The following is a 14,873-nucleotide window of genomic DNA, read 5'->3' as shown; positions in this document are numbered from 1 at the left end:
CACAATCAGCAGGCAAGTCCCAAGAGTACCCAAAGGCCATTCAAAACCTTCAGAACTCTCAAATGATGCTGCTGTACTTGCTGGCTCTCTCACCACCACCTTCCCTTTTTCTGAGTCCAGATCTTCCTCCTCTGCCTTGCTGGGAAATGCTGCGGGGTCTCCTGCACCCTCCTGGGGCTCGGGCTCGCAGGGCTCAGTGGGCTGCTGCTGAGGAATGTGCTTGGCCGCGGGGCTCGGCTCCTCCGCCACCTCCTCCCACTGCTCAGCAGCCGCCTCCTTCCCGCCCTCCGGCCCTGCTCCCGCTGCTGCTTGGTCCCCAGGGCCGCTCTCCCAGGCCACTTCGGCCGCCGCCGGCTCCCGGGGCCGCTCCCCCTCGGCTCCCCACAGCCTCACGAAGACGGAGGCAAGGACAAGGGCCAGGACAGGGAAGAGCAGCGGGACGGTCAGGTACAAGTCCACGGCCACGTCCGTCATTATCTCAACCCTTCGTGCCCCATGCTGGGCGCCAAAAAGAACTGTCGTGGTTTAAGCCCAGGCCGTAAATTAGAACCATGCAGTCTACTTCCTCCCTCAACCTTTCTTCCCCCCACTCCTGGAGGGACGGGGAGGAGACTCGAAACGATGGAACTCCCACGGGTTGAGATAAGAACAGTCCAGTAACTAAGGTATAACACAAATCACTACTGCTACCACCAATAATAATAATGATAAGAGAAATAACAAGGGAAGAGAATACGATACTGCCCGCCGGAAAAGAGCCCGACAGAAAAGAGGAAGTGCCCCTCTGGGTAGCTCCCAGTTACATCCCCCGGCATGACGTGCTGTAGTATGGAATACCTCTTTGGCTAGTTTGGGTCAGGTGTCCTGTCCCTGCTTCCTCCCAGCTTCTCCTCCTCCCTGGCAGAGCATGAGACTCACAAAGTCCTTGGTCAGTCTAAACATCGGTGTTATCAGCTCTGTTCCCAGGCCGAAAGTCAAAACCACAGTGCTGCAACAGCTACTAAGAAGGAGAAAAACTGACTGCTACTGCTGAACCCACGGCACCTGGTTACAAGTGAAGGCCTTCCTCTTGTGAGTCAGGGCCTCACCAAGGGCAGCAGGACTCCTTGTAGGAACCTAACGTGCTCACACGCACTGCTCTGCAGCCTTGAGACTTGTCAAATGCTCTGAACCACCACACTAAGTGAGGGAGGAAGGAGAGAAAATCTTTTGTATAACACAAATTAATGGGATTAATGGCACCGACGGGCACTGAGGCAGCACAAAGAAAGAAGAGGAAGCCGAGGGGTCATAATGAGCTCAGTGCCTTGCTGTGAAAACTTCCAAACTGTGTGAAGACTGTAAGAACCAGAAAGGTTTGCAGTCTCTGTGCAGATAAACAAGACAGACAAAAGAAGGGGAAACACAAGCACAGAATAATACATGACAATGCAGTGGCAGTGCAGTAGCAGAAATAGGCACAGAAGCCAGATAACTGGCCACCATTTCAGTACCCTAACTACTGTATGGGTTATTTCCTCTCCTAAATTCTTAACTTCTTCAGTTGTTAAATAAATGTTAAGTGGATCTTCATTTTGGCAAACTTCACTTTTCTAATCCTTTTCCTATTAACATAGGAAAACACAGAATAAAATAAATTCTCTTGAGTCTGTTATTTACCTTTGTTCTTTTTTCTCCCCTCCTATCTTCTTTCTGGTATTTCTCCTTCACAGGATAAGAAATAGAGATTAACTCTGTTGCTCTAGAAATTTAGTCTTCTCTTCTCGTGTATCCCTACTTTCCTGGGAGCATTACACCATGCAAAAGGATGCAGTTGAAAAAGATACTAGGTGAGTAAGTTGCAACCTGCCATTTTTCCAAGGTTGTCCTGTGCAGATTTCATCCTCAGCACAATTAATGGTGTTTCATGATGGCATACCCAGAGGAAATTCAGCATCTGCAAACCTTGGTTTTGTCCTCAGCTTGTGTTCTCCTGGACATCTCTACTTAGTCCTGACTAGGCAGGAAGGACAAGATTCTTCAGAATGCTTATGAAGATGAATACCCAAGTAACAATGGGTGTATTGAGCATGTCATGCCCAACTGGCTTGGACATGTGCAGCTAATACAATATGTCTCAACAGGAACACACAGCACCTACCTCTTCAATGCAGGATCTTTGTCCTGTGCACATGGGATTCTCAGGTGTGTCCCAAGGCTTCAGAGCATCTATACACATTGCATGGTACATGCGCATGGACACGCACACATGGACACGCACACTTTTTAGTCTGAGAAATCCCAGTAAACCCAGTCACAGAAATTCAGTAACCTTATCCTCTTTCATTTCTTTTCCTTTGAATAAAACTGTAGCCTTACTCACACCTGTGCCCCCAATTCCATCTCTATAAAACTATCACAGAATCTGCCTCACAAGATTATTTTCTAACTGCCCTATCCATAATTGCTGCCACAAGTTCTCTCCTAAGGTGATTTACAGATGAAACTAACCTTCCTTCAGTTCTACGAACCATACCCCAAGTCTCCAGAACAGCCAGCTTCCACTTCTTTAGGCTTCTAGTACATATTCTGCTATCAACAATACAGAGTAGCTTTCCTGAATTAATACACCAAAAGAAACACAGAACTCATCATTCAGAATTTCTTTCTTTGGTATAGATACCTGACCAGAGGAACTCTTCACAATCATCAGTTAACCTCTCTACCCACACAAATGTCAGCAGAGACACAATGGCTATCAACTTGGAGTGTAATGCAACCTTGATGGAGTTTGTGGCACAGCAACCAGTATTAATAGTAGTGCTAAGGCCAACTTTAACTCCCTGGCAAATCTATACTCAAGCAGTATTGCAAGATCAAGTACTAGGAATCAGACACTGCAAAACATGCACATTTCTTTAGATGATAACAAGTTATATTTTCTATATATATGTTTTTTAAAAAAGTTATATGTTCTTATATTTTCTTTCTTTTTATGTGAACATACTCTTATATGCTGAGAATAAGACTGAAGGGTGAGAAACTCTCAGCAAACACAAGCACTAGAACGTTTTTTTAAAAAAAGAAAGTATAGATCTCAGGTAACCATTTGATTATAGGGACTGAGATTATAGGGAAAAAAATAGAAAAGAAAAATAATGTGTTGGCAATGTAGTATTAATCTTTGTCATGCCATTCCCTTCCATTTCCGATCCATTCTCACTTTCACGCTCAGTGCATTCATATGGTCCATTTCCTCCTAACTCATTAGACCATCCTCCCTAATTATTCAATTCCCTCTTCTGCTCCTTCACAGAAGGGACTGGGAAGGTCCATGCATTCTCCCACCTATGGAGAGCTGCACTTTAAAAAGGCAAGATCCACAAGAAGCTAACTTAAGCACACAAGCTTCTGGGGTTGAGCAATCAGCAATTAGGGCTGATTAGTCAGAATTCATGGAGTAATCTGGAGATTACTTACACCCATATAGCAACTTGCTACTGAAGAAAAAGGCAGCCATGCTCCTCTCCTTCTCCTCACCCTCTGGCCACCCACATTTTCTCTCCTGAGTCAATACCAAGCTCCTCATCAGACCACCTGGCAACCCACTGAGCTAAACCAACTGAACACTTTCACTTTGTAGACTTCCTTTTCTTCTATTTCATCTTCCTAAACTGAGTAACTGTAGTATGAGGCAATTGACAGTTCTGGAGAAAGGACAGCTGGAATGGGCAGTCAGCAATGAAGATTAAAAGAACCTGCAGCAACTGTCTATTAGATCAGTTACGCAACCTGCAGTTCGGAGTAGCACTAAATCACCAGAGTGTCTGGGGTAAAACCAGCTATGAGAGGGGGAATGATCCAGTTAAAACACCTTCCAACAGAACTGAAAGACTCAAACTCTTATTTCTGCCCCATAAACAGCTCCTCCAGAAGCCAACAAAAGAGCTTGATAACCATATTGTTCCAGCTGCTATAGAGAAATCTGGTGCATGAATAGAGTGATTTTACTCATTGAATAATGCAAGGAGCTGGCAAAATGAGGAGGGAGAAAGAATGCTTCATATAAATACAAAAGAAGGCAACAATTTCCATTCTCCACATGAACAGAAATTTTATAAGAGGTAGCTAATGTAAAATAGCTTTCTACTTACAATGGGTAAGCGAGTTCCCATGTATTCTTCATTTTGTATGGGCATTTCCCAGAATTGTAACATATTTCCTCACAGAGTTATATGAAATTATGTTCATAACTGAGGTATTTCACTGAAAACCCTACGTTTAATGCAAAAATAATGCTTGAATTTTACACGACTATGAAAAGAAAACTGCCTAAGCCAAGAGCAAAACCAGAGGGGCATCATAACTTCATTCTAATGACTCTTTCTGAACGCTTTTGGATGGAACTAAAAATACGTATTCAGTGAAACTGCATAGCCAACAGAGAAATTAAAACAGCATGGCATACAGAACCTGACATAAAATTTTAGGCCACCAAAATCTTTCGGGTAAAATCTTTTCACGTATTCCGTAGCTCAGTTGAGGTCTGGGGTTGAGAAGCCCCCTCTTCTTCTTCGTCTTCCTCTGATCTACGTAATAATAACTCTTGATCAGATGTTGTCCCATGTAGTAAGTGCATTTGTTCTTCATCTTTCTTCACTGTAAGGGTTGCTTTTTGTGCCTCGTTTGCTCTTCCCCTTGCGTACAGGGACAACCGACATTGGCACAAATTGGTCCTTTAGTTTAGCTGCAGTATCTGTTGTTGAGGTTGGTGCAGCCGCTGTGCTTGGGACTTGAGTAGCACCAGCAGCTGCGCTGGCTGTTGCTGTCAGGGTTTGAGTATCTGCTGTACTCGTCGCTGGGGCTGGTGTAGTTGCTGTATTTGGAGTTGGAGTAGTTGTGTTGTCTGTTGCTTTGCCATCAGATCCAGAGACATCTTTTCCCCTTTGAAGGTGCTGGAGAATGTTGAACAAAGCTCTGTAAGTATAGGACAAGTACCAGCATGTTGCCATGATTTGTCCCTCTCTGGTATGACAACACACCTCATCTAAGTGTTTTACTAGTTTTTCCGGATTTTGCACTTGTTCAGTGGTGAAGTTCCAAAAATGTCTGTTGCTAGCTTTTTAAAAGGTTATTACTCTCTTTACTGAGTGTAGATATGGATGCTGGGTTGTCCTGGCAAAGGTATAAGTGCGTATTTCAAGTGATCTTTTCCTATAACCTAGAATTAAACTTCCAAATCGTTCTTCCTATCAAATAAGTGTTGCTTTTCATCACATTCAGGAATGTCTAAAACAGCACACTGCCTTAGCCAGTATCCTAACAATTCTATTTAAAAAATATTTTGCTTTCAACCGGGTTTTAACTGTTTCTCCAAGTTTCAGGCAGAGAAGCATCTTCTCTTAACGCAGAATATACCTCTTTCACACTTAACAACTAGGCGAATAAGAAAGTGTGCATCCATGCAAGGGGGATAATACAGAATACAGCTAATAATACCTCATGTTTATCTAGTTATTACACACACTAAGGCATTTGGTGTCCTGGGTTCAGCAGTAGCAGTCATTTTTTTCTCTTTCTTAGCAGCTGATGCAGTGCTGTGGTGTTGACTTTCGGTCTGGGAACAGTGCTGATAACACTGATGGTTTTAGTTACTGCTCAAACGTTTAGCCTGACCAAGGACTTCATGAGTCTCATGCTCTGCCAGGGAGGAGGGGAAGCCGGGAGGAAGTAGAGACAGGGCACCTGACCCAAACTAGCCAAAGAGGTATTCCATATCACAGCACATCATGCCCAAGAGGTAACTGGGAGTTACCCGGAAGGGCACTCTCTGCTCGGTCGGGCTCATTTTGGCGGGTGGTATCGTATTCTCTTCCCTTGTTATTTCTCTTATCATTATTATTGGTGGTAGCAGTAGTGATTTGTGTTATACCTTAGTTACTGAACTGTTCTTATCTCAACCCGTGGGAGTTACATTCTTTCGATTCTCCTCCCCATCCCTCCGGGAGTGGAGAGTAGAAACTGTGTGGCTGACTTGCTGAGAGGGCTTAAACCACGACATTTGGGTAGTTCCAAAAGCTGGTGAACAGAAAAATGCCTGAGGCCACCTGTCAAGTCCAAAGATGACAATGTATCTCCACTACCCTTCACTCACACAAAAGCATATGTTTCCCCCCCCAAAAAAAAAAATAATTACAAGACAAAAAAAAAAATAAAAATCACAATTACAAAAAAATAATCCCTAGACAAATTCAAATGAGAAATTATTGGTGTCCCTCTCTTCATTTCTATAAACAAGAAAGAAAAAGGAAAGTACCAAGTGGGAAGAAAAGACATCGAGAAAAAGGAAAGAGTATTAATTAAACCTTCAAAATTAGAGGCAAACTGTAAAAACCCATGCTCTTAAATATTATGTTTTTAACTCAATTTTTTGATGCTTCAATGTACAAAGTAAGACTTTTAAAAGCAAGCAATCAGAGGTGTCTTTCTAGCCAATTCCAAGATAAAGCAGCTAAGAAAACCACTTGCTCCAGAACAGTAAAGCAGTGCATCACGCACAGAAAAAATGCTGGTTAAGGTACCAGCTGCACCCTTTCCCTCTCAGAAGCTTCAAAACAACCAGAAAGTTGAGCCTGTGCTGACTCAGGAGATGACAGAATGTAGCCCACTTGCAAAAGTATAACTCAGTAACAGGAAAGAATCCATTAGGAAAAAAATAAAGAATGAGTTAAAGCCATTAAAGTTTTCTATTTAATATTTGACATTTACATTTGTCCTTTGTACCAAAAGACTGGATTAATCAAAAGAAACTAAACAGTCGAAGAGCTTCTTTCAGGTTTAATTAACACCAGCCATTAAATATCATCCAAAACTTGGAAGAGTGATAATGTGATAAAAGATAAACAAAGGAAAGAGAGCAACAGGAACATGGCTTATTTGATCCATACTGATTCATTACTATAGGGGTTGCCAGACAGGAATTCAAAGTCATCATTGTCTTAGTGCATATCCTAGAGCAAAGACATTAGATTCATTTTATTTTTAAATATCGGCTAGCTCTAGCATTGAGCAGTCAGGATCTGCTGCTACATGATGGTGAGAGCAACTCAATTGAGAACTACCTCTCATTTTCCCAGCTAATTTTTATGGCAGCCACGTATGCTTTCTGCTCTCCTTTCAGAAAGTAAAGTAATTGTCATTTTGAGAGTTTAAAAAACACTGAAAGTTAATGTAACAAAAGGAAGTTATTATGATTCTTTCATTTTATCATTCTGTACTTTAGACACAATACTTCAATGATTTTACCATGTGACAAAGAATTTAACGTTGATTTTTATTTCTTTGTGAGTCTTGTACCCAGAAGGAATTTTTTTTTTTTTTAAAGAGCAATTAAGAAAGTTCATGTTTCGCTTTCCTGAAAGTTATGTTTTGCCACTGTGGAAACAAGGTTTGTGTGAGTATCATCTATGCTTGTGACCACACAAATGCATGCCTCTATCTCTGATCTCTTTCTCTGTCTCTTACCAGTATTTTTTTAAACCTTTAACAATTTGAGACAAATTCACAGAGGAGCAGACATCACAAAAACACAAGTTCTTTCAAATGTTGGCACATTAACTGGTCGGGTAGCAAGACCAAAACATGTGATTTTTCTTATTAAGGAGCAACCTCTTTTCTTAAACCCAGATTCCACAGGAGAGAATTGTGAACGCCTCATGCATAAGGAAATCTCTTGTCAACTTTTGCATCTTGTTGGTCACCATAAAATCCAAGCAAAAAGGATAAAGCCATTGTCCATGGCACTGTTTGTAGAAAAGAGTCTGTCTATAGTTTTAATTAGACTTTTTCATTTCCCTTAAAGACAACTTTATCAAATCAACTATCAGAATGCAAGTGAATTCTCTGAAAAACAAAGGACATTTCTACCCCATTTTTTTCCATTTGACTTTGATTCCCCTTCAGTATGTCTTTTACTTCAGTGCACATCAAGGTTATCACAAAGTCCTACTGTAGTTGTCAACAAAACAAAATTAGAACTTATATATGATTCCATGCCCCCCACTGTGTAACACTGCGGCATTCCTAGATCACTGCTGGTCTCCACACATTCTTTGGAAAACAGAAAGAGAGACTGCCAAGTTGAAACGATGTCACTGGGTAATCAGCTAGTACCTAAAATGATACTCGTGATGTCAAAGTACCAAAAAATTGGTCTGCAAAAGCTCCATCTAGCTACCTGAAATTAAATACTTCTCTGAGCAAATTCACATCATCCAGAACAGACCTTTTCATGCTAGCAATAGAGTCTAACCAATTAAGTATAATACCAAAATAAAACAGATTATTTGAGCAAGCTCAAAAGAAAGCAATTCTTTGAGAGCACCCCTATCATTCACGTTGCAGATACTGCAGCTGAAAACATAATTTGATACTGTGAGGAATCAAACTTGCAAATGAGATACTAAAGCTGAGCATGTCTACATTTGTGTTTTTAAGAATTGAGGGCAAATATTGCTTCAAAAGGTGGTTTAAACTCCAAAATTCACTCTTGAATTTTAACTAAGTCACAAGTGCACTGTAATTACTGTCAGCCACCAAACAGGTGCATCAGGACGTGTTAAGGTTTAAGTCAGAAGCATAATTATTTTATATGAATTAAATAATGGAAGCCATGGCATAATATAATGCAATCTCATTTAGGAAGAAACACACCATAAATAGATAAAAAAAAAAAAATTCATATTATTTTACTTCAGAAATTTTGTCTATTAAAAGGCAGGTAAGTGTAGTAATATGAACACAGCCTTGCTGTTGTTTAAAAATAAAAATTATAGTTCTAAACCCACATTACTTTGAGAAAAATTCTTAGGTAACCAGGGGGTTGGTATGTTTATTTTGAGAAGAGATTTTTGGAGGGTTTTTTTGGTTTGCATAACAACATGTACCTGTGGGATGCTTTTTGGCTGCAGTTCTATAAATAAGAGAATTCCAAAACACTAAATTTATCTCAGAGCTCTTTGTAGATTTATTGCAATCTGTTCTTAAGAGTGCTGATCCAGCTTTCAAATTCACAGAAACTGCTAGGTTGCCAAAATGACAACACAACTGGATGCCAAAGGGATACAGCCATGCAGAAGTCTAGATGTATGGATACTCACAGGCACCAGGATTATTCATTGAGATTATCAGCACACAGAAAAATTTTGTTGGCTTAGATGCTTGACATGCAAAGTGGGTCAATACTTCACTCAGACAGAAATGAGTGGGTGCTGATTCTGAATACTCTGTCCCAGCCAATTTTAGGCATACACCTTCTGTTCACATTTTAGAAAGATGAAAAAAAAAAAACAACCCAACAGTGAAGCTTCATTGCTGAAATAATTCATATTTAGAATTCTTGTTACATTCTAAGTTAAATGTAAGAAAAGAAAATCTAAAAAAAAATCAGGTAGTGCTATGCAACATGTTACCAGAATCCCAGAAGAGGCGTTTCTAAAGGGCATTCCTCAAATCTAAACTAGGTGTCTAACCACAGTATTCTCAGATGCCAATAATCTCTTACAGAAAAAAAAAAGTGAAAGAAAAAAAACCAAACCAACAGCAAAAAAACAACCTACAACACACAAAACCTACATAGGATAAGCCACCACATGAAACCTGGCAGAATTTAAGGGGTTAACCTAAGACCTTACTGCCAGCACTTACAACTGCATGCCCTAGAGCATTTAGAAGTTCACCTATAGGTTCAGAGGAATTTTACCTGCAAAAACCTGTAAGATGAAATGGCAGAGAAGTAACAGTTTTGAAAAAAAGCATGATTTGAGGACCTACATTCAACAGGGGGAAATGAGGCTGAAGTGTCGAAGTTGTTTTGCAATCTGTCTTAAATCTGAAAATTGACAGTCTCAGATGTAATTCCCACCCACCTTCCTTCCCACCTCTAAGCCATAAATAAGAATTTAACTAGTAAAAATGTTTGGAATCAAGTGAGTCTGTCTGTTACCATTCATAGCTTAGTAGATAGGACTTCCTACTATCTGTTAACAGGTACCACTAGTGAGTAGAAGACTGATGTCTGCTGAGTCAGCCTAAATTCATTAATTCTTTCTCCAGAAGGTTAGTCCTACCTTTCTTATCTAGATGGAAACACCTTTTTAACCAACGGAGGGCCTACAGTCTTCCTGCATCGTGCATGAAGGGATTATCTTTCTAATTTGTGTAAAAGAGAAGTGTTCAAGTGTCAAACTATGAAAAACTTCAGCAAAGAAATAAAACTGAACTCATCCTCATATGCAGCATACACTGAAGGTAAAAAAATACAAAAAAAGAGATGAAGTCCAAAAGATGAAATCCAAAAGAACAGAAAGTTCTTAAGTGGATACTCTGGTTAATGAAATACAAAAGGCCCTAACCACAGTAACAGAACAACAGAAGGCCACAAATACAGGACAGAACAGAGAAAAAGAGACACTGCCAAGAAAACCGCTAGCAACTTGAACATAATGATCAATAGCAACTAAGAGTATCTACTGCTCTTGCCTGTAATGCAAGGGAATTGTACATCACCAGGAAACAATCCAGCTAACTGTGCCTGCATAATTGTCTAAGACCTATGGAGTAAAATCCTCCTGATTACTTGATCATTCACTATGCAAGTATGCAATATGATCTGTTTATGCATCACCATCCCTGCCTTCGCCTCATAAAGCCTGCATGTCCTCTCTCCACTTTCTTCTTTCCTGTGACTGCCCTCAATTACCCTGTATTATTCTATGCATCCCCTAAAATGTTGGCTTGAAGCATATATCGAGCAATTATAGTCACAACCTGCTCAGCAAATAACACTGCAGAAAACTGAATACAAGTCCACTCTGTTCTGACAAGGTACTGGAAAATTAGTACTCACTACATGATGAGTGGTGATTAATTAGCATCAAAACCAGAAATGGTGGAAGAAAATGCTAGCTGTTCCTGAATGAAAAACAAAGCGCAAGTCTCTTCTCAATGTTTCAGAACTTTTAGAGACACAAAAATCTGACGCATTAGTGAATATACCTGTGGTGGGTTGACCGTGGCTGGACAGCAGGTACCCACCAAAGCCGGTCTATCACTCCCCTCACCAGCTGGACAGGTGACAGAAAAACCTAACAAAACATGGATCAGGATAAGGATGGGAAGACATCACTCATCAGTTACTGTCACAAGCAAAACAGATTTGACTTGGGGAACTTAATTTATTACCAGTCAAATCTGAGTAAGATAATGAGAAATAAAATCAAATCCTAAAAACACCTTCCCCCCACCTCTCCACTTCTTCCCCAGCTTAATTTTACTCCCTGTTTCTCTACCTCCTTCCCTCCTGACATGAAGGGATGGGGAATGGGGACTGTGGTCAGTTCATCATACATTGTTTCTGCTACTCTTTCCTCCTCAGGGAAAGATTCCTCACACTCTTCCCCTGCTCCAGCATAGGATCAATGCCACAGAAGACAGTCCCCGATGAAATTCAAAATGTGTCCTTTCCATGGGCTGAGGTTCTTCACAAACTGCTCCAGTGTTGGCCCCTTCCACAAGGCGCAGCCCCTCAGGAACAGACTGCACTAGCCTGGGTCCCCTCCAGGGTCACAAGTCCTGAAGCAAACCTGCTCTGCGAGGGCTCTTCTCTCCAGGGGGCCACAGGTTCTGACAGAAGCCTGCTCCAGCAAGGGCTTCCCACAGGGTCACAGCCTCCATGAGGCAACAGCCTGCTTCAGCATGGGGTCCTTCCCAGGCTGCAGGTGGAATCTGCTCCACCAAGGACCTCCATGAGCTGCAGGAACACAGCCTGCCTCACCATGGGCTGCACCACAGGCTGCAAGAGAACCTCTGCTCTAGTGCCTGGAGCACCTCCTCCCCTCCTTCACTGGCCATGGCGCCTGCAGAGCTGTTTCTCACATATTCTCAACTCCTCTCTCCAGCTGCAATTGCTGTTACAGAGTAACTTTTCCACCCTTCCTAACTATGTTAATCCAGAGGCATTACCATCACTGTCTCTCATGGGCTCAGCCTTGGCCAGCAGCAGGTCCGTCTTGGAGCCAGCTGGCATTGGCTCCACTGGACACTGGGGAAGCTTCTAGCAGCTTCTCACAGAAGCCACGGCTGTAGCCCCCCTACAAGAACCTTGCCAGGCAAATACAATACATTCTGACTCTGAACAACAAATGGTATTCTTGATACACCACAATGCATATATAATAGGAATACTAGTATAGAGCATAAGCTTCACCCTATGCATAGTTTTCAATCAATTTCTGTCAACTTCAAACACGTGTCTTGCCATTAATGAGGGCTACAAGATCAGGCACAGGTTGTACATTTTCAAAAAAGCATTGAGAACAAAAAAAAACACCAAAATGAAATATATATTTTAAATGACTAATCAGGAATTGGAGGTGATAAGATTTATGAGCCTCTTCTTTCCAGTGTTAACGATTAGAATAACTTTAAACAGCTACATGAATGCTATGGCCTTATCTCCCAAATCCACCCTCTAGTATTCAGGTCTAAGTTCATTTGATCAAAAAATTTTCTTCCTGGTACACAGGAGTGCACTAACAACCTGTGGACAGCCTGCAGTTATATGAAGAGTCTTCCATAAATTCTTTCTATCAATTAAATTCCTACATTACAGTGATAAGTGAAATATATAGTGATACATGAAACCTTGTAACAAACATAACTTTTCTTTCCTCCACTATTAATAACTAAAGCATCCTACTATTTAAACATAGAGCTCTTACACTACTGAGAAACTTAGTTAAAAGACAGTGACTCAGAACAGTGATGTCAAGTAGCTTGTTTGAATTTTAATGTGTGAAACAACGGGTTAAGAAAATTTAGAAGAAAATGACAGCTGTCAGGAGCCTAACTCCTCAGCAACCCCAAGGCACTTAATTCCCATTGAAATACAAGGGAGTCAGTTATGTGTAGAGCCCTAGCAACTGTGTTGATTGAACAGCCTTTTATTCAGAAATTGAACTGCACAAATGTTTCAGTTTCTGTGAATTCTAGAACCAGAAAAATCACCTGCTGTTCCCTAGTACCCTGTTACCGTTCCACCAAATGGGCTTTTATTCATTGTAAAATGAAAATATCTAACGCTTCTGACACTGAGCCAACATAACCTGTCACAACAGCCTCAGCCCACGCAAAATACAAAAACTGACCCTTGGCGAGCAGCTAAGAAAATTTGAACCTTTCCTATGAGGGTTGGCTACCCAAAACATTCACTGAAGACATAGAATCCATCACACCTGAATAAAAGAGATTTTGTACATAGTAAGCTTGATTGAGAACAAGCTAAATACTGAAAAAGGCAGACTTGTGTCTTGGGATAATAATGCCAGAGTATAATATATGTGCATTTAGATGTAAAAACTGTATAAGAAACAGGATGATAAAACGGTAATAATCATGATTGCTTTAGTATTCATAGCTTATGCACAGAAATAGTAAAATATGCACATCTGTGCATCTACAAATCGAGCAAGTGCACCTCTGTGAGACCACGAAAACTGTATCGCAAAAATACGGCTCCCAAGTGTCTGACTGCAGATGAAAATCTCAGAAAACACCATCGGCCCGGGCTGTTCGCGGAACAGCTTTCCCGCCGGCTTTCCTGATGGAGAGGCATCCACCTCTCCCTCCTCGCTCAGCCGGTCTCGGAGGGACAGCGCCTCGGCTCCCGCTCGCGGGTCGCTGCTCAGCGCTGCCGCCCTGGAGACAGCGAAGCCTTGGGAGCGCCACCTTCCCAAGCAGTGCCCGGACGGTCAGCTGGGACCGGGCCGCTGTCCCACACCGCGGGGCTCCGCGGCCGCCGAGGCGAAGTGAGAGGGCACCTCCGGAGCCTGGGGCCGCTGGTGGGAGGGCGAAGGGGCACCTGCTTCACGACCAGAGCGGGTGCGCGTGAACCGCAGGGCGGCGCGTCCGTGGCGGGGCAATGGGTCCCGCTCGCCGCGGGATGGCCGGGAAGTCTGCGCGGAGCTCCGACACCCAGAGGGGCATGGAGAAGGGACACGAGGGCACACGCGTGGGGGGGCAGGACAGAAGGTGCTCTGTCCTCCCCTCCCCGGCCGGGCAGGCGCCGAAGCGGCGCCTCGAACTCCTAGCCCCTGCGCTCACCTGTGCTGCACGGGGAGCCGCGGCCATCGCGGGGGCACCCCCACCGCTGCCCGCCGCGGAGGAGCCAGCCGGCAAGTGTGCAGCTTACCTCGAAGAGGGGACCGATCTTATTCTTCTCCAGGTAGGCTTGGATCCTGGTCTGCTGATGAGACGCCATGAAGAGCTCCGGAGGTGGGGGCTGGAGCTCCTCTTCCCCGGCGGCGCCTGCAGTCCCTCCGGCTGCTCGCAGTTCACTCTCCGCAGCCCAAAGGCTGCCACAGCGGGAGCTGGGGGAGGCGCTGCAGAGGGGCGGCAGCCCGAAGTATCCGGCACGGAGCTAACTCAGGTAACCGGGGGGCGGGAACGGGTAGCCGGGTGTCAGTCGGCCGCTTAACTGGGCGCGGGGCGGCGGCGGGATATCTCCTTCTCAGGGAGCAGCAGGCGGGCGCTGTCTGGAGCGGAGCATGGTGCAGGGAGGAGAAAAGCTGCAAAGGCAGCGCCGAGCGCGAGCCACTCCGCGCCCTGTGCCTGTCCGTGTGCGCCAGGCAGCTCCTTGGTTACAGGAACAGCCGCGGCTCGAGCTGCCGCCCTCACCACAGCGCCGCTACCCAACCCAGTGGCTGGGGGCTTCTGTCAGCGCCGCGGCCGCTGGCGCCCGGGCTTCGGCGCACAAAAGGCGGGAGCGAGGGAAGGGGGAGGAGAGCGGGCGGGAGGCGGGGGCTGCTCTGCCTCCTTCGTTCCGCAGACGGGCTGCT

General features: G+C 43.6%; 1 protein-coding gene across 1 annotated transcript in view; it reads right to left on the bottom strand.

The window, feature by feature from the left end:
* Positions 1-14,296, bottom strand: part of LOC308217692 (uncharacterized protein C8orf34 homolog) — a gene marked incomplete at both ends in the record, with an annotated part of 201,883 nt that extends 187,587 nt beyond the window's left edge. Inside the window, one exon of the mRNA XM_080610920.1 lies at positions 14,228-14,296. Within this exon, the coding sequence (XP_080467046.1) occupies positions 14,228-14,296 (69 nt within the window). The remainder of the gene's footprint in view (positions 1-14,227) is intronic.
* Positions 14,297-14,873: the final 577 nt, after the last annotated feature.

This window comes from Psittacula echo (genome assembly GCF_963264785.1).
Source record: "Psittacula echo genome assembly, chromosome: 2".
NCBI classification, from domain to species: domain Eukaryota; kingdom Metazoa; phylum Chordata; class Aves; order Psittaciformes; family Psittacidae; genus Psittacula; species Psittacula echo.
Note: the sequence above shows the minus strand (reverse complement) of the source record. Positions and strands in the feature narration are given on the sequence as shown.